The sequence below is a fragment of the Phyllostomus discolor genome, chromosome 11 (genome assembly GCF_004126475.2).
Source record: "Phyllostomus discolor isolate MPI-MPIP mPhyDis1 chromosome 11, mPhyDis1.pri.v3, whole genome shotgun sequence".
Taxonomy (NCBI): Eukaryota; Metazoa; Chordata; class Mammalia; order Chiroptera; family Phyllostomidae; genus Phyllostomus; species Phyllostomus discolor.
Window position 1 is genome coordinate 52437959 of NC_040913.2, and position 22730 is coordinate 52460688.

At 41.2% G+C, this 22730-nt stretch overlaps 1 protein-coding gene across 1 annotated transcript in view; it reads left to right on the forward strand.

Annotated features, from left to right (window-relative positions):
- Positions 1–22730, forward strand: part of FARP1 (FERM, ARH/RhoGEF and pleckstrin domain protein 1) — a 310831-nt gene that overhangs the window by 256470 nt on the left and 31631 nt on the right. Inside the window, 1 exon segment of the mRNA XM_028526270.2 lies at positions 17640–17721. Within this exon segment, the coding sequence (XP_028382071.1) occupies positions 17640–17721 (82 nt within the window).

The window sequence follows — 22730 nt, forward strand, 5'->3', positions numbered from 1 at the left end:
GTATTCTATTTAACAGATGTGTGATCTCCATCCAAAAATGTTTTCTCTGTTAATTAGCAGCCTTGCTACATGTTGCTATGATCCTTTTCTTCCAAAGCAGATCTTTGTTTGAGCATATGTTCATTAAACTGACAGTGTTCCTTCATAATCATTAAGGTTCAAAGTAATATTGAATGTCAACTCTAGTTAAGAAAAAATAAAATAAAAATTTGCAAATAAAAACATCATTGAGGTTACCATAGAAATGCACTGGGGCTAGCACCACACTACACAGAGGATATGATGCTAGAAGGGCCTAAGGGCCTCTGGAGCATCTGGCACAGCACCTAAGCCAGCTGGTCTTCTAGCCGCAGCCCCACTGCCTGCATGGGAAAGCTGGCTTCCCTGCTCATGCTCTGAAACACCAGCAGTTGCCCCTGCTTCTTTAAATTAAGATAAATTTCTCACCAACTCTGCCTGGAGCTGGATGCCAGACTCCTCCCCAACTGAGTCTACCTTAGAGGAGGTAATACAGCTCAGTAGCAGGGCAAGATATTCCTGAACATTCTGCAGGAAACCCACAAACTATGATTACTCTCAGCCTGCTCACTGGGCTCTCTTCACCACCAGGTGGGCTTCCATCCAAGTCCTAGCAGCAGATTTCACACCTTATTGTGGTGTTTCCTTCCCCTACCTCCATCTCCTGTTGACCTCAGGAGAACACGGAAATGGAGACAATGTGAGTCCAGAGCCTGGCATGCAAACCACAGGGACTTGAGCTCCATCAGAGCAAAGGGCTCTCAGGGTTACCAATGGCTTCATAATCACAACCAATGCTACTCCCTTGACATTGGAAAGAAATATTTTATTAATGCTATAAGAATTGATGACCACTTTTGTTTAGACCTTGAACCAACATATTTTTAACTTTCCAACCCAGCAGGATAAGTTGTCATGTTTAGTACAAATTGTCGCCATCCTAATGTCATCATTATTGAAGATAAAAGGCAGCACATAAGCTGCAGAAACACCTGTAAGAATAAATGACCTGTGGGTTGAAACATAAGGTCACTGACCATAGATCTGAGGACAGAGAAAGCTTAGGGTATATACCTGTGTACACTGTAGGATCAAAGCATCTTGAAATGGTGTCACTAGATCAGGCTTAGTCCACATGGAAGTTGATTTAAGTAATTTTAGGAAGGTCACACATAAGATATGTCATCAATTGACATACCTGGCAGCCCAGCATGGTGGCTTTAGCTAGCTCTTGCCATCAGAGAGAAGTTTGGAGAGCTGTATTTCATTCTAGGAATAAATGCCATATCCTTGGATTTATCCACAACCATAAATCTTCAGCATCTGGACCTTATTTATGAAAGAATATCCAATTGCTTAAAAAACAGCTGCTATCATTTCTTTCTCAAAGAATTTTCAGTATAGTATCTTTCAAAGATTCATAATTTTATTCACGTTTTACATGAAGATACCAGAAATCATATAAAAGACACAAAGCCAGAGAAAGCAGAGGATAGAAATAGCTCAATTGACATGAACTTCAGTAGCCTTGGAGCAGAGGACCCAGACAAAATTGATGGTGTTTATCAGGAATAAATGTAAAAGTCTGCCATTAAGTTCAACTAACCAATTCTTCAAGTGCATAATGTGGAAGACCTGGCTAAACAGGGATTCAAGGCAAAAAGCCTGAATGTGAATGAGTTTAGTATGAGCTGATAGAATAATATGGAGATAAACTATTGTCTCTATCTGTAGCTATCAACATTGACTTCTCATTAAAACCACTTGGAAAATTAAAGAACCTAGCTATCCAGGAAGAACCCCAGAACAGTTATATCAGAATCTCTAGAAGGTAAGACCTAAGCATCAGTGGTTACTGAAGCTTCCCAGATGACTCCAGTGTGTAGCCAAGGTCAAGAACCTTTGGCCTAGACTGCCACGTTAGAAAGAGACTGGAACATGGAAGACAATTGCTGCTGGAAACATCAAAGTTTAGAGCTCCTTCAGAATATACAACCCAATTCTGAGTTTCACATTTGGTTTAGAAGAGAGAACTTTTTTTTTTTTAAATTACCTTTTTTTTTTTAAGAGATAAGGGTTTTTTTTACTTTATTTATTTATTTTTAGAGAGGGAAGGGAGGGAGATAGAGATAGAGAGAGAAACATCAATGTGCGGTTGCTGGGAGTTATGTCCTGCAACCCAGGAATGTACCCTGGCTGGGAATCAAACCTGGGACACTTTGGTTCCCAGCCCGCGCTCAATCCACTGAGCTATGCCAGCCAGGGCAGAAGAGAGAACTTTTTAAAAAATATGATGACTCACTTCAGGTTGATGGTATTAAACAGGGAGTACATGTCTTTCTGGTTGTACCAGAGGACAAAATTTAAACAAAGGATTGATTTTCCAAAGAGGTATATTATGTTGAATACAGAAAAGGATTTCTTTTTTTAAAAAAATATTTTATTTATTTATTTTTAGAGAGGGAAGGGAGGGAGAAAGAGAGAGAGAGAGAGAAACATCAATGTGCAGTTGCTGGGGGTCATGGCCTGCAACCCAGGCATGTACCCTGACTGGGAATCAAACCTGCGACACTCAGAAAAGGATTTCTTAACACGAAGTACATCTTAGCAATGAGAAGCTGCCTTTGAGGTAGTAAGTCTCTCCACCTTGAGGTTTCTTGAGCAGAGGTTGACTATTTCCAGAAGCTATTTATTGGGTGAAACTCCAAATCTGGCAGTGCATCAGGGTCACCTGGGGCTGGGAGATAGAGGAGTTTTGGAAAAATACAGATTTCCAGGTGCCATCCAGCCCTTCTGAATCAGAATATTGAGGTGATCCAGAAATTTGTTTTCTTAGAGTGCTTCTCGAGATAATTGTGATTAATACCTTTTGTTGTAACAACTAATGTGGAGTCCCCCAGACAAACCTGAGATTCTGCGATTCCTTAATTTGCATTTTGATTACTCTTGTTTCTTCTTCAAACAATGAATGAATGCATAAATGGGTGGATGAGTGAATGCCAGATCATTAGGCTTTGCCCATTGGGAATTGCATTCTCAAAGGAGGAGGCAGGCACATAGGGGTAGGTGTGCCAGGCCCTCTCATGGATGTGTGTGCCATGTCCAGTGTGGGCACAGAGTGTCACCAGTTTTGCCTTGGAGGACATGTGGGCCATTAGTGCCTGCACAGAAGAGGCTACCTGTGAGTGAATATATTCAATGAGAAGAATGGACACAGGGAAGTTAACCAACAAAGGAGTTCACACTGTGACAAATTCTATATAAGAGAGAGAGAGAGAGAGAGAGAAAGAGAGAGAGAGAGAGAGAGAGAGAGAGAGAGTGTATGTGTGTGTGTGTGTGTGTACACACACAGGGTCCAGAAGTAATGCCTGCTTCATTGTGGTTGGTAGGGTAATAATATGGGTGTAATAATGTATACTTTTAATTTGAACATTTCACCTAAAATGCCAAATGGTGTACTTAAGTGTGATATTATTATGTTACAGAATTACATGCTTATAATTTTGTAATAAAAGAGTTTATAATAAAAAAGGGAGGGCATTATTTATGCCAGATCCTGTATGTATTTGTACTATGACATGAGAAACATGGGTTGGCTCATGCAGGTTGGGATGGTTGTGATCCACATTCACCATCATACCACCACCTGAGGTCTGTGTCTTGCTGTCCATGGCCCTTGCATAGTTTCATTTCCTCATCTGTAAAATGTAGAATGCAGCTTCCACCTCATACAGCTCTTACATGAACTAAATGAGACAGTGTTTGTAAAGGGCTCAGTCTTCTGACCCACACGTAGAAAGGGGGAAAAGCTGATCATTTTTTTAAATAAACTTTTTATTTTGAAATAATTTTAGACTTAGAGGAAAGTTGCCAGGGCAGCACTTTCTGCACACCCCCACCCCTACTCTTCTACTAATACCAGTCTTTAACATCATCATGCACATTCATCAAAACTAAAAATCCAGGGTTGGTACATTACTGTAAACTAAATTCCAAACTTTATTCAGTGGTATGTTAAATTATTAATTTGGGAAAAGGAACCTAAAGTTTACTATACACCTAAAATTCCAAAAATTTCATATTTAAATGATAGCCACTGTGCTTTTTTCTTTTGCAGTCCTACATTGGGTTGTCATATACTTCCGTCAACAGTGGGAAATCATAGGGGAGAAATATTACCAGGAAGTTTTCCTAAATGATTAGTCTGAACCTCAGCTCAGTAAACACACCTGCCGCTGTCCAAATCTTGCATTCTCCTAAGTAAACACACTTGAAAAAAGGATGGACCATTTCATCCTGGCCAAAGCTCAAGTTTCTGTTTCTTCAAAAGCAAAAAAACAAAAAACAGGATTGATGACTTCTGAAAACATGAAGAATGCTTATCCTTTTGAAAGGAAAGCAAGGACATTTTACTCAGCTGTTCAAATGCATTCAGAGAAGGCCACTTCAGCCTTTGGCATTCAGGCAGAAATCCTGAATACTGGCTCTGAAATGACCGGCAAGCACTGAGCACAAACTAGCCAAGTCAGTCCCCAGAAACGGATGAAGACCTACTCTGGTACAGGGTGCCTGGTGGATTCTTCAGTGTACAAAACTTGGCTTGCAGCTGGCAGGGAGCTGGGATCCAGGAGTCATGTCATGCAAAGAGGCATTCTGATAGGCTGTGGGCACATACTGTTCCCAAGACGGAGCAGATGCTTTTTTTTTTTTCCCCCAAAAGAAACTTGAGGTAGTTCACTTGGAAGGAGTACAGAAATCTAGCCAGGAGGAACTGGGAAGACTGGAAGTCGAGATGTCAGTGAACAGACAAGTCAGGTCTCATGGAACAGAGAGGGAAAGGGAGGTCTTTAGAGCTTTGAGCCCAGTTGACTGAGAGGATGGTCATGAAATGAAGAAAACTGTTAAAGGAGAAAGGAAGAAACAAGTAAAACAAAGGGAAGATCAGCCTGCTTTGCAGCACATCAATTTTAAGGGTTCTATAACATAGTCCTGCAGGCAGTGGAAGATGCTCATCTCAGCCCTGGGAGAGAAAGCAGTTGCAGTGATATGGATTTTGGAAGTTATTTACAAGAAGAATCAAATCTTTAAGGAAGAGAATGCTGAAACTAAAGAGAGCCAGGTGTATTGAATACACATTTTGGCAGCTTTCCATAAAGGTAGCTTATATGGCAGAGCAAGATCCAGCACAGGCAATGGAAGAAGCTGGCAGAGATGTGAAAAAAGGAAGAGCACAGGGGTAGAGGGTCCAAGAGGAGGGCGTGTCTTTGAGAGTGATTCCTGGAGGGCAGAAGTGATTTCAGGAAGGCGTTCCCTGGTGTGTGGAGTAGGCTCAAAACAGAAGGGAGTTCTCCAGGGAAGAGAGGTGAGAGGGGCATCCTTGTAGGATCAGAGGTCCCTCTGGAGCAAAAGATGGCTTTTCTTTCAGGACTGTGACACTCTTGCAGGTTGATCAGGAAGTTTATAGGCGGAGTGTTTTTGTCTCACTATGACACTCTTCAGTGGCTGAAGTGGAGTATAGATGACTGAGTGGTAACAAAATTGTGTCATCCCCATTCCCCCACCCCAAAAAGTGGAACATTTTTGTATTAGCACCAGTAAACAATAGAACAAAAATAAATTAAATATTTTCTTGAAAAGTTAAATATGGAATTACCATATCATCCAGTGATCCCACTTCTAGATATATATATCCAAAAGAATAAAACAAGGGACTCAAACAGGTACTTATACATCAATGTTCCTAGGGCATTATTCACAATAACCAAAAGGTGGAGAAAACCCAGATGCCCATTGCCATGTGAATGGATTAAAAAAATGTGGGATAGCACACACTGAAATATTATTCAGCCTTAGAAAAACAGGACATTCTGACTCATGCCACAACATGGATAAACCTTGAGAACATTAAATTAAGCGGAATAAGCCAGTCATCAAAGGACACATATTGTATGACTCCACCTATATAAAGTTCCTAAAGTAGTTCAATTCATAAAGATAGAAAATAAAATGGTAGTTGCCATGGGGTTAGGGAGGGAAAGGGGGAGTTACTTTTCAAGGTATATGGAGTTTTAGTCTGAGAAGATGGAAAAGTTCTGGAGATAGTTGGTGGTGGTAGATGCATAACAATGCAAATGTGCTTAATATCACTGAGCTATACACTTAACAATGATTAAGACAGTAAATTATATATATATATTTATAATATAAACGAGAGACTTCAAAACAGTGCCTTATACCAGAGGGCCTGGATGGTGCAGTGACTGTGTGGGGCACCAACCAAGTGCTACCCTGAAAGAACTCATTTAAAGCTCAGGACAGTGGCAGGTAGACCTCAGGAGGCAATGTGCTTGTTCATCAAACCGCTTTCATTCTGCCCTAGTCAGCACTGGCAGTTGGGCCTTAATGGGGCAAATTGAACTGGGAACCTCTGTTTAAAGCTAAAACCATTCTTACACTGAGGAGACAGTTCAGCTCTTCCCAGCTTATTGATTCAAACTCTGTTGGGGGTTAGGGTAGGGTTTACCAGGTGCCTTTTCCATCTGAGTGCAAGCCCTATGATGCTCACATTTCACTTTTTATCTTGTCCTCAGTAGAAGTTCTTTTCATCTTTCATTACATCAACATCTTTCATGTTTTATTGCCCAATAGTCTGAGAGGTCACAGGGCTTTATTTATACTCAGCAGATGGGAAGTAAAATGGCCTTTTTACCTTTTAAAAGTGATCTAGTAAGAGGGCATTTGGGGCAATCATCCTAGTTGGTGAGATGTCGTACTTTTTTTGCTGAGGGAAAAACCTTTGATATTAAAATTCATGCCTTCTCAGGCCTACATTTGAGTTAGGATCATTATGAGAAATGCTAGAAAGGAGCTCTATGGTGGGACAGCCTGTTTTCAGGAGCTTGCTGCACGCACCCAGAGGTTCCTGTAAGCAGGGCACGCTGGGATACTGCTGTTCTTACAGGCCCCTGAGGTCTCCTATAGTCACCCCCACCCAGTCTCCTCCACTCTCCAGAAAGGTAGATGCACCTTAAATCAGAAGCAGTTTCTTGTAACATTCTCTGTCAAAGGGACAGTGTCCGCTTGTGGTTGAGGCAGGTATCGAGCTAGGCCCAAACACATGACCGTGTTCTACATGTGTGTGCACATGCACCCCACCTCTTCCCTCAACCCTGAGAGTCAACACCACCACTCAGCCTCATCTCTGTCTCACTAGGAAGGACAAGTAGGACCCAGCAGCATACTCTTGTAAGGTTGCCAGTGGTGACTGTGGCACAGTGCTGGCTTTGCCCATACAGATAATTTATTTAACACAAAAGCTTTGGTGGCCTGAAGTTGTTCTCTGTAAACTGCTTCCCATATCCACATAAGGAAAGGATCTGGTTTCTGTATTATTTTGCTATTGCCCAAGATCAAAATATTTGTAAAGGTGGATTGACTATGGAGAACCCCTTGTCATTATTTCCCAGGGTGATAACTACTGCCACAGTGTGGAGGTCTCCTATGTTACCATAGTACATTTACAAAAGACAATGAAAACTTTTTTACTTCTTTTAGCATAAAATTGGCTGCAGTGCTTTTTCTCATGGAACATTCTTGTGTGAACTGTCCCACTGTCTTGTAGGATATAAATGACCCCAATGTCCCAGTAGTCATGATTTCAGTCATGAGCAAGGAATCAGGGTTACAACCCTGTGTGACTGGAATCCCAAGTCTCTCCTTAATCTGGCAAAGCCAATTAAGCGCATTGATTTTTCTACCTGAAAAACTGATTAGCCCAGTTCAGAAGCTATGATTCCTCCCTCCCCTCTCCACCTCTCCTCTGAAATCCTATGATCGGTTACCCACTGATGACTTTTCACTTGGAATCTCAGTTCCTTATGTTCATGTTTCACCCCATGGCCAAGACTATGGATTCCTCCAGGGAAAATCATTCCTGAGCCACTTAGTACAGATTAGAATTTAGGATGATGTTTGCTTGCTTGACAAATGAATTATTTCTCATTTGTAAACTGTATCACAATTCTTATTAGGGCTCATTTTTATTGTGGTTTTCAATCTTTTTATGCCTCATCTTCCTCAAAGATTTTGAGACACTTTACAAATGGAAAACAATGTAAGTGATAAACAAGAACACTTAACACTGTTCTGTCCAATGTAATAGCCACTAGCCACTTGTAGCAATTTAAATTTAACATAATTTAAGTTAAAATAAAAATTCATTTTCTTGGTAACATGAGCAACATTTCAAGGGCTTATTAGCCACATGTGGCGAATGGCTACTGTATTGGATAGCAGATATAAAAAAACATTTCTGTCATCACAGAAAGTTCTTCTGGACAGCATTGATCTAAAGAATAAAAAAGGAATTAGTACTCAGTACCATAATGAACACAGGACCTGCCACACAATAGTTGCTCAAATACTTATAAAGCAAATGCATGAAAATGTCTTGATTTCCCCTGAGGTAAATCCTGAAGAGTTATAAGTTTACTATTGTGGTGTTTCAAAGGCTCGAAGCAAAGGGGGCCTGGCTAGTAAGACTGGACAGTGCTTTTACTCATCTAAAATCATACTCACATGCAAAGTTTATGATATAACTATTAATAATAAACTACCATGCATAGCTTTAGGCCTAACATTTAGAGCAGGGGTGTCAAACTCATTTTCACCAGGGGCCACATCAGCCTTGAGGTTGCCTTCAAAGGGCCAAAATAATTTTAGGACTGTATAAATGTAACTACTCCTTAACTGTTAAGTAGTTGCAGTTACATTCGGCCCTTTGAAGACAACCATGAGGCTGATGTGGCCCCTGGTAAAACTGAGTTTGACACCTCTGATTTAGGGAAAAAGAACTCTGAGAAGCAGCCTCATTGCTGTTTACTTGTAACATGAGAACTTCCTGGCTCCCAGGAAAACTCAGCTTTCTGCACCTGCCAGCTTGTGCCACTCATGCCTTTCCTGCCAAACCATACACAGACTGTGTAGACGGGATGAGGTTGTGACACTCTCCCTTTTGTCACACACTTGGGGTTTTGGTGGCAGGAGCCACCATCAGCACTTCACAACCTTGAGCAATGGCCTGTGTATTTGTGCTGTTGGTTTTAGACCTTATAGGATAGTAGAGAAAAAGCAGGCCTTTGAGTCAGGCAGCCCTTACTTCAAAGCCCAGTTTCATCCCTCTTTACCAGTGGGCATCCTTGGGCAAGTCACTAAACCTTTCTACCCTCAATTTCTTCATTTGCATAGTGGAAATAGTGATATCTTGCCTATGAAGGGTGAAGGAGAGGACTTGGTAAAGCATTTGGCATAATTTCTGAAACACAATGGCACTCAATACACAATAGCTAAAACCCTCCCCAATAAAATATTTGCAGCCTCCACCTTGGGGCAGCCCTGAGAGCTACCCTCTTCCTTATAATAATGACATCAATGAATGAAAGAGCCTGGTTTTTTGCTTTTTTTTTAAGATTGCATTTATTTATTTTTAGACAAAGGGGAAGGGAAGGAGAAAGAGAGGGAGAGAAACATCAATGTGCGGTTGCCTTTCGCAGGCCCCCAACTGGGAACCTGGCCTGCAACCTAGACATGTGCCTTGACTGGGAATTGAACCATCATCCCTTTGATTTGCAGGCTCATGCTCAACCCACTGAGCTACACCAGCCAGGGTGGGTTTTTCATTTTTCTTTCTGTTCATTTGCAGCAGGGTCCATGCAAATGTGTATGTCAGCAAATGTGGCTAGGGTGGCCAGGGTCTTCTTTCATTTGTTCAGCAAATATTTATTGTGTCCTTCCTTTTTCTCACTATTCAGTGAACAAAACAGGCCACAATTCCCATTCTCCTAGGGCTTGCATTCTGCTCACATTGTGTGCTCTGCTCTGCATCAAGGATGCAGCCGAAACCAGCCTAAAATTAGATAGCGGAGCCTGGGGAAAGCTCAAGAGACCCTGTTTTATTTTCTACTTATGCCAAGACAGATCAGTGAGTATCTGACACTTTTCTCAGAACAGGAATCATTGTCAAAATTCTAGAGGTGGTAAAAGACAACCATAGCTCTAAGATTGGAAATATGCATACAGTAAACACCTTGCGTTTTTTTTTTCTTGCATTATCTTTTGAAGCATTTTCCTTTAAATTGTCTCATTTAACAATCAAAACAGTCTGTGGAATTGTCCTCATGTTTCCTCTGGTGGGAAATGAGATTCTGAAATGGAGAGGGCCTTTCCAGAAGTTGTTCAGAATAAAGCTGTATAGGAGGACTGTATCCCTTTTCTTACTTTCCCTGGAGGCCAGGAATGAACCTGAGGGATCAAGAGATAGTTATTAACATTATCTATTCTCTGGTTTTATCTAAAGTAGTGCTTTCTAATACACCCTACTGCAATAATGGAAATATTCTATGTCTGCATTATTCAATATATTAGGCACTGGCTACATGGGGCTACTGAGCACTTGAAATATGACTACTGTGGCTGAGGAACTGGATCTTTAAGTTCTATTTTATTCTAAGTGAAGTTAATATTAAATAACCATATGTGGATACTGTATTGGAACAACACAGTTTTAGAGGCTTGAAGGAGAGGCACCATGGGGTGGGCAAGACAATGGACTCAGTCTTCCTTTCCCATTGTGATTGAAGGCCCAGCACACTATGCCCTTTACCCCCCACTGTCCTAGAACTCAGAGTCCTTGAGGCAGTTATCAAAAATTAGAACTCAAGGGCAGTTCTCTGAGCCCTCCACTCCCTGCTTTAGCCAGATCAGGGCAACATCTCTTGTGTAAAAGCGTTAGTTGTAAGACTTTCATTAGTTGTAAGAACAAAACTGTACACAAAGGATTTAAAAGTCACTGCTTTCAAAGTAAATAGCAGTGAAATTCATTGGAGACAAAGCAGTGTGGTCTACCTGGAAGACAGCTTGGAAGAATACACAATGAAAGAAAGATTAGAAGGAAGTTAGGGCAAGATAAGTATTATGGGTATACCATAAGGGGAAATCACTTGTATATTTACTAGATTTATATAAACTTATTTAGGATTAAAATTTTTACATTTATTGGTTTCAAAGGCAAGAGATATGTTTCAGGGGCACTGTGATATTCCCACTATATTCTGTCCTACCCTGCTCTCCACTGTCTACCTAGGGTTCCAGGGATGATGGATATGGGTGACTGTTTCCTTGTCACATGAGTAAAATTGCACGTTGCCAGTCATATGTAGTAAATAGTTTTTCCTGGGTTTTCTGCTTTATTCCTGACTGTATAGCCCCTGTGCTTTGAGAACAAGCTTCTTTTCTTAGAAAATAAAAATGATTATTTCCGGTTGCCTGAATCACAGGTGGCTTTCTGATGGAAAACACTTGAGAAAGAGCACTCTCCAGGTCACTAAACAATTTGAAACTGCTGTTTTGCTGTATTTTACTATGCGGCTCATTAACAAGACTGAACCCAGGTGACCACGTGAGGTCTCATCTGGGTCTTGTCAAGCCTGTTTGACAAGCCTGCTTGACAAGTGCTGAGTATAACTTTAGCTCCTCTAATTAAACTGGAAGTTAAACCTCAGAAGAGGTAAAGGCACCACTTGATGCAATGCAGTAGTGTAACTCATGGGCACAAGATAGCCAAGAACGGGAAGCAGGTATACACCCATGGCGCCAATGTACAGGATGAATCTTTTATCTGTTAGCTGCCCAAGGGAAACTTGAGTTCCTTTCCTAGTGAAGGAAAACAGCTCTTATACAAACATCTTTCCTAAAATTAGTGGAATTTTTCCACTCTAGGGATTTCAAAGGCTATAGAAATCCATCAAAGAATGTTGAAATCCACATATATTACATGTGGCTAATATATTATATATATAAGTTAATATACAGTCATGCACCACATAATGATATTTTAGTTAACAATGGACTGCATACATGATGGTGGCCCCATAAGATTATAATGGAACTGAAAAATTCCTATTGCCTAGTGAGGTAGCCATTGTAATGCCATATCACAGTGTATAACTCACACCTTTGTGGGAATGCTGGTGCAAACAAACCTGCTGTGCTGCTGGTGTATAAAAGTATAGCACATATCATTATGTACAGCACATAATACTTGATAATAAATGACTATGTTACTGGTGTATGAGTTTACTACACTAGAGTGTAATCTTACAAAAAAAAAAGTTAGGCCCTGGCTGGTATAGCTCAGTGGATTAAGCGTGGGCCTGTGAACCAAAGGGTCGCCAGTTCGATTCCCAGTCAGGGCACATGCCTAGGTTGTAGGCCAGGTTCCCAGTATAGGGTGTGTGAGAGGCAACCGCACATTGATGTTTCTCTCTCTCTCTTTCTCCTTCCCATCCCCTCTCTCTAAAAATAAATAAATAAAATTAAAAAAATAAAACGATACTTTAAGAAAAAGTTTGCTATAAAACTGTGTCATGTTATGCCACCAGCAACCTCATACATCTAATTCTTACATCTCTTGACTGCATCATTTCTCTCATGCTGGTTCAATGTTGTGTTATTTGTACAGTAACATGCTATACGGGCTTATAGCCTCGAAGCAGTAGGTTATACCATATGGCCCAAGTGTGTAGTAGGCTAGGCCATCTAGATTTGTGTAAGTGCACTCTATGATGTTGGCACAATAATGACATCACCTAACCACACATTCCTCAGAATGAATTCTAGTCATTAAGTTGTGCATAATTATAATCTATTACTCTAATTCATTAGCTTTTTGAACCTAGCCACTCTCCCTACCCACATATAAATGGAAGATTTTTTATTCATTTATTTATGTATTATCCTTTTACTTATGCAGATACACAAACACATGTAATTACACTCTTTTTTTTTTTCATTTAGAATCATAGAAACCACAGGGATGATGTTTGTTTTGCAAATGAGGCTTCACATAGTTACATCTATTTTCCCAGGGTTAGGGAGAACCCAGACACAATGCCAGGTGAAAAAGCCAACCCTCTAGCTCCCAGATGCACAGTTGACTGTTGTGTTTCAATCTAAGGGGATGACTCTTCATTTTGTTGGGAGAAGATGAGGAGAGCTGTGTTTAATAACATGCTTAGATTAACCTTGGGCTACTTTAAAAGCCCAGTGGGTCAGTTGTTTCCTACATTCCCTGGTAAAGAATCTCCTCTGACACTTGACCTAAGCCCAGGACTGACCTCCTGCCCTCCCAGAAGGGGACAGTGCCATAGGGGGTGCGTATTTCATAACTGGGGATTGTATCACCAAGAATGTCATCAGCATACTGTAAACTGTTTCTTAAGTCCCACCTTGGGGTTGGGGATGTGAATGGGGTGGCAGAGTGGTGATTAGTGGTGATTTATCCTGTTGGCCTTGCCCCATCTGCATCTAGAGCCTGTAAAAGTGTTTCCTGACAGGCACAACCAGAGACCTGCCCTCTTGTGCCCTGTGTAGACAGGTGGACAGCCTCGCTGTTCGTCAGTAGCCTTTCCGGAGAACTGGTTCTTGTTCCCCTATTCTTTGCCTCCTCTCTTCTGAGACTGCTGCTGTTAGTTATGGACCAGCTCACGCAGTGGTGAATGAAGTGTTTCCAGAGAATCCAAGACTCAGAAATTCATGAGGGGGTGTGTGAGTCTGTGTGCGTGTCTGTGTCTTCAACCCTGTGCTGAAATCCTATGTCATTGATCCTGGGAGTACATTAATCATGGTACACAGGTCAGAATTTAGCATCAAGGAGGCTACTCAGTACATGGGTTTTTAAAGTGAAATTGTCAAAGGATTTTCAGCTTTGTTGCTACGTGGTAATTACACAGACAGCAAATATGTGGTCCTGTCTTCCAAACAGGACCCTTGTGAGGTTAACATCCGGAGGATGTTTTGGAAGAGTTATAATTACTTTTTCATGTTCCCAATAATAAAATGACCTTTTAGCTCTTCACAGTAAAGTATATGCTTTGGACTTGTTGATTTGGTGGCACTAACACAGAGAGGAAGTCAAAACATGATGGTATTTCTATAGGAGGCAGCAGGAGTTTCTGGTTTGTTCCCATGGCCTAACTCAGGGTAGGGGTTTCTGGGGAGGAGGAGATGAGCTGCCTGCACTGACTGCATTAACTTCAGAGGCCCCAGCCTGGTGTCACTACACCACCTAGAGCTGTCCCCTTTGAATTACTGATATCATTGTCTTCCCTGCAACACAGGGGATTGATGTTACTAACCCAGAGCAGTTTCTAAAATGAAAGTTAAGATGCTAAAGACTTAGGGAAACAGATAGTGTTGTACTAGCAAGCTGATGCAGGAAGAATGTCCCCTTCAGTTTAGGGTTTTAACATCAGTACATTTTCTTTTGATAAATACTTGGCAAAAGAAGAAAGGAAGTGAAGTCAGTGAAGTTTGGCTTCCATCACTGCTGCACAACCCTCTCCCAGTATCTGCCTCCCAGCACTTCATTTTCCACTCAGTGTAGGGCATTATCTGTGAGAAGAAGAAACTGCTTATTATTAATAGGAGCCAGAGACCCCCATTTCTCCCCTTGCCCACCCAATCCAGAGGACTCTAAAATATCTAAATTATAGCCCTGGCTGGTGTGGCTCAGTGTATTGAGCACCAGCCTTCGAACCAAAGGGTCGCTGGTTCAGTTCCCAGTCAGCGCACATGCCTGGGTTGCATTCCAGGTCCCCAGTATGGGGCACATAAGAGGCAACCACACTTTGATATTTCTCCCCCTCTCTTCCTTCCTTCCTTTCCCTCTGTCTAAAATTAAATAAAATCTCTAAAAAAATAAAATACCTAAATTATGTGCTTCTAACTAATTAAAGATCTTATATGCATTGTCAGTGGTATGACTGTTTGAAAGTTTGGGGTCAATTATTTAAGCCCTGGATAATAGCTACATTCTCACAAATCAAGTCTAAATTGTGTGTTGCCTCCTTTTATTGATGTGTGACATTTACTCAATATTAGGTCATTCTGGCTCAATAGCTGGGTGGTCTTTTGTTGTTCAGGCATGAGGTGCAGTGGGGAGAAGGAAGGAGGACTTTCTAGCTCCTAGAAGAGCTTCATGTGACAGTGAAGATGCAGGGGCTGGGTGTTTATAAATAGCAGAAAGCCTCCATTTCCAGCTGGAGCTCCTTTCTGCTCCCAGTGGGAAGAGAAGAGCAACCAGTAAATTCTCAACCAAACCCAGCCATGCAGGGATCAACAGAATGGCCAAATGATGAATTTTTCAACAGCAGTTTGATTAATAACCATTTGTCAAAAATCCAGAGGTACCTCAATCCTGCAGCTGATGGGGTGATTTGCAATGAACTGAGAACTATCTTAAAAGCAGAGCCTGGGTCTAAGTCAGATCCTTGAGCATTCTCCATTTGGGGGTAGAATTTGATTTAATGGGTAGAGATACAAGACACAAATGAGTGAGGATAACTGAGATTTCTAGCTTGAGACTGGGACAGCCCAGGTACATCATTAAGGAAGAAAATGTTGGAAGAGAATTGGGTTTGGACAATAATATAACTGTGTGGAACTTGTTGAGTTTGAGATACTTGTGGGGTCACTCATGTAGAACCCTCTGGAAGGTATAGGAAATACAGTACTCAAATCAGTAGCTACAAAGAACACTTGAGTATAGATTTTGCATCATGAATTGAAACCATGTGGAATAGAAGGATGACATAAGAAGAAATAGAAAGTGAAGAGAGAAGATAACCACTAAAAGAACACAGACAGCTTAGGAGTAGCCTGAAGAAGAGTTGCAAAGAGGGCTGAAGAACTTAAGAAGTCCGGCAACCTGGAGACAGAGGCTTCCAGAAGATAAAGAGCAGAGAGCCAGGAAGTTTGGGGCCAACTAGCCCAGAGAGGTCGGCTAGGTGCAGGAGTGATGATACCTCAATGGTTTAAGTCATTGAGAAGGTAATGGTAATCTTCTATAGGACCATTTCAGGAAAGGTGAGCATAGAATCCATATTTTAATTCATAGAGGTGAGTAGTAATTAAGGCAGTTGGCCAGCAATGTTTCTTTTGGCAGCCAAGAGGAAGCAGAAGGGTTGAAGAATGAACTCTGTTTCTGGGGGGAAGAGAATGGAATAGGTTACAGGGAGACAGAGCCTAGAGGAGTCATTGAAGCCCCCAGGAGGGGCTGGGGGCAAAATGGATGCTCTCCCTTCTTATATTTCAGAGAAGCTTTAATTGCCTAATAGGTCTGGGTACACTGTCTCCCCTGTGATGTAATTTATAATACATGCTCAGTTAAAACTAGTGGATTAAGTGGCATGATATGGACAGCCAGGAGCTACATAAGAAACTAGCTCCTCTGTGTCTACCTGCCCTGGATTTTCTAACCCCTGATAGCAGGTACATTCCCCCATGCTCTCACTTCCCCACCTGAGATATTTGATTGAATCAGTGATTAAGTCAAGAGTACTGGCATGCTCCAGCTGCTTCCTCTGAGATGGCAGTTGTTTCTCCCATTGCCAGAAGTATATTAGCAATGGCACCTGTTGAGTGTAAATCATAGTCCCTCTTGACTTGTATTGTATGTATTGTTATCCACACTGAATACTTCTCACTTCACAGTCATACCCAGATTACTACACCTTTTTCTTTTAAATTCATTTCTTTTATTTAAATTGGCTTCTGGCTATCCTGAATAGTTGGTTTGAAGGTATTAGCCTGGTTGATTATTGAAAGTCATGTTCTAATTGTATCTGAGAAATTCTTTCCTTGTCATCAGATAAATTTCACAGATAAACACTGATATCATGATTAGGAGTATAGATTCAAACTAGACTCCTGGGCTCAAATACAAAGCTCACTGTCTCATGATAACTGACATTAGGCAAGTTATATGGTCCTTTCTGCCTCAGTTTCTTTAGCTATTTAATGAAGGTGCTAATGGTACTTACCTCACACTGCTGCCATAAGTAAGGCATTAAATGAGTTAATTCCTATAATGTGCTCAGTGTGGTGGACTCTACTTAAGAAGTACTAGCTACTATTATTATTACTTTTCTCTCTGTTCTTTAAGCCCCTGGATTATCAGTGTTGGCTAAACCACTAAGCTATAAGAAATATGAATATATACCCAAATACTCACTGAAAATGCTCACATCTTTATCATCTGCCACTTAGCACATCTGGGGGTACCTTGGTCCCTCCTTTCCCTGCCCATCTCTAAACCTGGGACACCCATCCTGCCTTCTTCTGGATCATACTTCCCATTACCTCCATGTATGGGTCTCCTGCACTTTCTCATCTATATTTTTCTCTTTACAACTGATTTTCACACAGTTCCTTTTATGTTTCACACTAAGGGATATTGGGAGCAGAAACCTTGATTTTTGAGGCTAAGTCTTGCTTCTTACAAGAGTATAAATGTAAAATGAGGTCAAATTAAAATGATCAGAAAATAGTCTGCCCTGTCTCTTTCAAAGGGCAAATAGAATTCACTGCCTGCAGAATGACTGCATTAATATCATAATTTCCTCCCAGTGCTAACAATCTCTAACACCCAAGAAGGAAGAGACACAAATAGTCAATGGGAAGGAAGACCTCAATTTTGATATTTTGTGATCTAGCACTGGGACATTTTTCCAGTAATGTTTTCGGTGCTAACACCTTCATGTCTAATCCTTTCCTTTTGTCTTCAGGGAGGGCCGCTCCAATGCCCACATCAGAGGAGATTACCAAAGAATTGGAGATGTCATGCTGAAAAACATTCAGGCCATGAAGGTAAGCTGCTTTGGGATCTGGGCACAGCTAATTCCCCAGAAAAAACAATGCTGTGGCTGCCAGAGTCAGCCAGCCATAATAACCTTTCAATGAACATACAGTGCATAATATGACAGCCTGCACCTAACACAGAGCAGGGTAAATATAAACTCTTCTATCCTTTCTAGGTAATTTCATTTCAGAGCATAATGGGAAATCCAATCACTATAGGGGAAGAAACACTTTTGTACATTTTCTACTCAAAAACTCTGTGTTGTAACCAAAACAAAAGGTATTTTCCATGAACAGATCATTCAAAACTTGTTTTAAGAAATTGTGTACACAAGTCCTGACTAGGTAGCTCACTTAGTTGGAGTGTCATCCTGTGCACCAAAAGGTTGAGGGTCGATCCCTGGTCAGGGCTCATACCTATGTTACAAGTTCAGTCTCCAGTCAGGGGACATACTTAAGTTGGAGATTTAATTCTCGGTTAGCGCAGGTATGGAAGGCAACCAGTCAGTGTTTCCTTCTTACATTCATATTCTCTCTCTCTCTCTCTCTCTCTCTCTCTCTGACTGAACATTTCATTTTCAGTCAGTTGTTTGGCTTCTTCTAAGCATGACAAAAATATTGGATTCAAAGCTATATGACAATTCTATTCAGGTATATGACTTTAAAAAGTACAAGACTTTAAATGTACAAGACTTCCAGTCAAGATAGTGGCATAGGCAGACATGGCTTGCTTCTTAGCACAACCACTCAAAATTACAACTAAAATATAGAACAACCATCACTCAGAAACATCAGAAATCAAGTTGAATGGACGTCTGACAACTCAGAATTAAGGAAGCCACATCCACCCAGACTGGTAGTAGAGACCCAGACGCAGAATGGGCTGGTCCCACACCCACCTGTGGTGGATAAAAATTCAGGAGGGATATCTTGGGAGCTAGGAGTCCCAGGTCCATACCACATCCCCCAGCCCAGGGTTCCAGTGCCAGGAAGGTAAGTCCTCACAACTTCTGGCTACAAAAACCAGTGGGGATTGAGTTTGTGGAAAAAAACTTATGGAGCTCCAAGCAGTTCCTCTTAAAGAACCCACATGTGGACTCACCTATTCAGGCTGACTCCCTCTGAGCTACAGCACTGGGTTAGCAGAATGAAAGGTACCAGTGGCATATAGAGAGAAACTGAGGTGGCTGGCATCAAGGTGAACAGAGGCCATTGTCCCTTTTCTAAACCCTCCTCCAACAGAACCACAGAGCTGGCAATCTGGTGCCATGTCTAAGACTCCAACAGTTTGGCTAACACTGTTTGACCCACCTTGGAGATCCCCAGAGACTCTGCGTCACCTAACTTATGGGCCCACCCAAGCTGCTTTTTCATATGAATGGTTGGTCTTGGTTCATGCTTCACAACTTCCTAAATCCTATCAAACAATCAACAGCTGGCCTCAGTGAGACCCAGGCCCTGCACTAGCAACAGCCAACTTAGATTCACAGTTTGGCTTCACCTGGGAATCTCAGCTCAGCACAAGTAACAGCCATCTCAGATTGCTTTATAACTCACTCAGGGTGGTCCCCGGGAAAATATAGGTGGGGGCTGATCTTAGCCTGCACCACCCAGGACCACCCAGGGGACAGCTACAGACCACTTCGGAACACCACTCCCCTGCCCCTGCACAGCTGATCCTCCAGGGAAGGAGGAGGTTGGTGGTAAGTAGTCACAGCCAATCCTTACAGCTGCCTGGCCTGGGCAAATCCCTACCATTGATCTGCCAACAGCAGCCAAGGCTCAACCACAAGAGGAGGGTATACTCAGCCCACCCAAAGTATGCACCTTGAGTACCCAGCTGGGGTATAGAGGAGGCTGTGCCACTGGACCCCGCAGTGCACCTACTACATTAGGACGCACTACCAAGACACAGATTCAAAGCACCTCTACCTAATACATAGAAACAAACACAGGGAGGCTGCCAAAACAAGGAGCCAAAGAAACATGGCCCAAGTAAAGAACAGATCAAAATTCCAGAAAAAGAGCTAAATCAAATGGAGATAAGCAATTTTTCAGGTGCAGAGTTGAAAACATTAGGTATAAGGATACTCAAGGAACTTAGTGAGGACCTCGGCAGCATAAAAAAGATCCAGTCAGAAATGAAGGATTCACTAATTGATATAAAGAACAGTTCACAGGGAAACAACAGTAGACTGGATGAAGCCAATAATCAGATCAATGATTTGGAACATAAGGAAACAAAAATCAACCCATCAGAAGAAAAAAGAGTGCAAAGAAACAAGGGTAGTATAAGCAGCCTCTTGGACAACTTTAAGAGGTCCAACATTCCCATCATGGGGGTGCCAGAAGGAGAAGAGAAAGAACAAGAAATTGGAAATCTATTTGAAGAAATAATGAAAGAAAACTTCCCTAATTTGGCGAAGGAAATAGACATGCATGTCCAGGAAGCAGAGAGAGTCCCAAACAAGGTGGATGCAAAGAGGACCACACCAAGACACATCGTAATTAAAATGCCGAGGATTAAAGACAAAGAGAAGATCTTCAAAGTACAAGATTAAAGCAGAGAGTTACCTACAAAGGAGTTCTCATAACACTGTCAGCTGATTTATCAAATGAAACTTTGCAGGCTAGAAGGCATTGGCAAGAAATATTCAAACATAAAAAGCAGGGACATACAGCCAAGATTGCTCTACCCAGAAAAGCTGTCATTTAGAATTGAAGGTCACATAAAGAACTTCCCAGACAAGAAAAAAACTAGAGTTCATCATCACCAAATCATTATTATATGAAATGTTAAAGGAACTTATTTAAGAAAAAGAAGAAGATCAAAACTATGAACAATAAAATGGCAAAAAATACAAATCTATCTACAACTGAATCTAAATAACAAACTATGCAAACAGAACACAGACAGAATCATGGACCAGGAGAGCGTTTTGATTGCTGACAGATGGTGGGGGTGGGCAGGGGTGGGAAATGAGTGAAAACATGAGGGGATTAAGAAATACCAATAGGTAGTCACAAACTAGCTATGGGGATGTAGAGTACAGTATAGGAAATGGAGTAACGAAAGAACCTATACCCATGATCCATGGACATGGACAATGGTGAGGGGATTACCTGAGGGAGTGGGGGGAGCTGGGTGGAGGGCAACAAACAGGAAAAAGTCAAAATATCTGTATTAGCAAAATCAATATTGTTTTTGCAAATTAGCAAAAAACAATTGTTTAAAAAGATGGTTAAAATGGTATAGATGTACATTTTACCACAAAATAATTTAATAGTAAAACAATCAATATACAAGCTAAATATAGTTTTAACTATCAGTAATATCTGTAATCATACAGAAGAGTGAAGACATACCCAAAAAATTCATTACATATTGAGTCAGTATTCTACTTGGGTTTTGGTTTTGGTTTTCATTTTTTAATTAATTATTTTATTGTTGTTCAATTACAGTTGTCTGCATTTGCCCTATCCACTCCCCCACACCAGCCAAACCCATCTCCCTCCCTTCCTTCCACACTACCCCTTGATTTTGTCCATGTGTCCTTTATGGTAGTTCCTGAAAATCTTACCCCCATTGTCCTCTCCCCCCTCCCCTCTGGTTACTATCAGACTGTTCTTAATTTCAGTATCTCTGGTTATATTTCGTTTGCTTTTTTCTTTTGTTGACTATGTTCCAGTTAAAGGCGAGCTCATATGGTATTTGTTCCTCACTGCCTGGCTTATTTCACTTAGCATAATGCTATCCGGTTCCATCCATGCTGTCACAAAGGGTAGGAGTTCCTTCTTTCTGCTGCGTAGTATTCCATTCTGTAAATGTATCAGAGTTACCATGAGTTTTGACCTACTCATTTACTGATGAGCACTCAGGTTGCTTCCAACACTCGGCTAGTATAAATTGTACTGCTATGAAAATTAGGGTGCATAGGTTCTTTTGGATTGCTGTTACAGGATTCTTAGGATATAATCCAGCAGTAGAATTGCTTGGTCAAAAGGTAGTTCCATTTTTCGTTTTCTGAGGAAATTCCATACTGTTTTCCAGAGTGGCTGCACCAGTCTGCATTCCCACCAACAGTGCACTAGTGTTCCCTTTTCTCCTCACCCTCTCAAAACACTTGTTTGTTGACTTCTTTATGATGGCCACTCTGAACGGTATGAGGTGGTATCTCATTGTGGTTTTAATTTGCATCTTTCTGATGGCTAGTGATGCTCAGCATCTTTTTATGTGTCTCTGGGCCCTCTGTATGTCCTCCTTGGAGAAGTGTCTGTTAAAGTCCTTTGCCCATTTTCTAATTGGGTTTTTTGTCTTCCTGGAGTGGAGTTGTGTTAGTTCTTTACATATTTTGGAGATCAAACCCTTGTCCGAGGTATCACTGGCAAATATGTTTTCCCATATAGTTGGTTCTCTTTTCATTTTAATGCTGTTTTCCGTAGCCATGCAGAAGCTTTTTAATTTGATCAGGTCCCATTTGTTTATTCTTTCCTTTATGTCCCCTGCTATAAGGGACATGTCGACGAAGATGTTGCTGCGTGCAGTATCTGAGATTTTCCTGCCAATGTTTTCCTCTGGGACTTTATGGTGTCATGACTTACGTTTAGGTCTTTTATCCCCCTTCAACTTATTTTTGTGTGTGGTATAAGTCGGTGATTGAGTTTTGTTTTTTTGCATGTAGCTGTCCAGTTCTCCCAACACCATTTGTTGAACAGGCTATTTTTGCTACGTTTTATGCTTCTGTCCCCTTTGTCAAATATTAATTGACCATAGAGACTTGAGTTTATTTCTGCACTCTCTATTCAGTTCCATTAGTGTACTTGCCTGTTTTTATGCCAGTACCAGGCTGTTTTGATTACAGTGGCCTTGCAATACAGTTTCATATCACGTATTGTGATCCCTCCTGCTTTGTTGTTCTTTCTCAAAATTGCTGCAGCTATTCGGTGTCATTTATAGTTCCATATAAATTTTTGAAATGTTTGTTCTGTCTCTGTGAAATATGTCATTGGTACTTTAA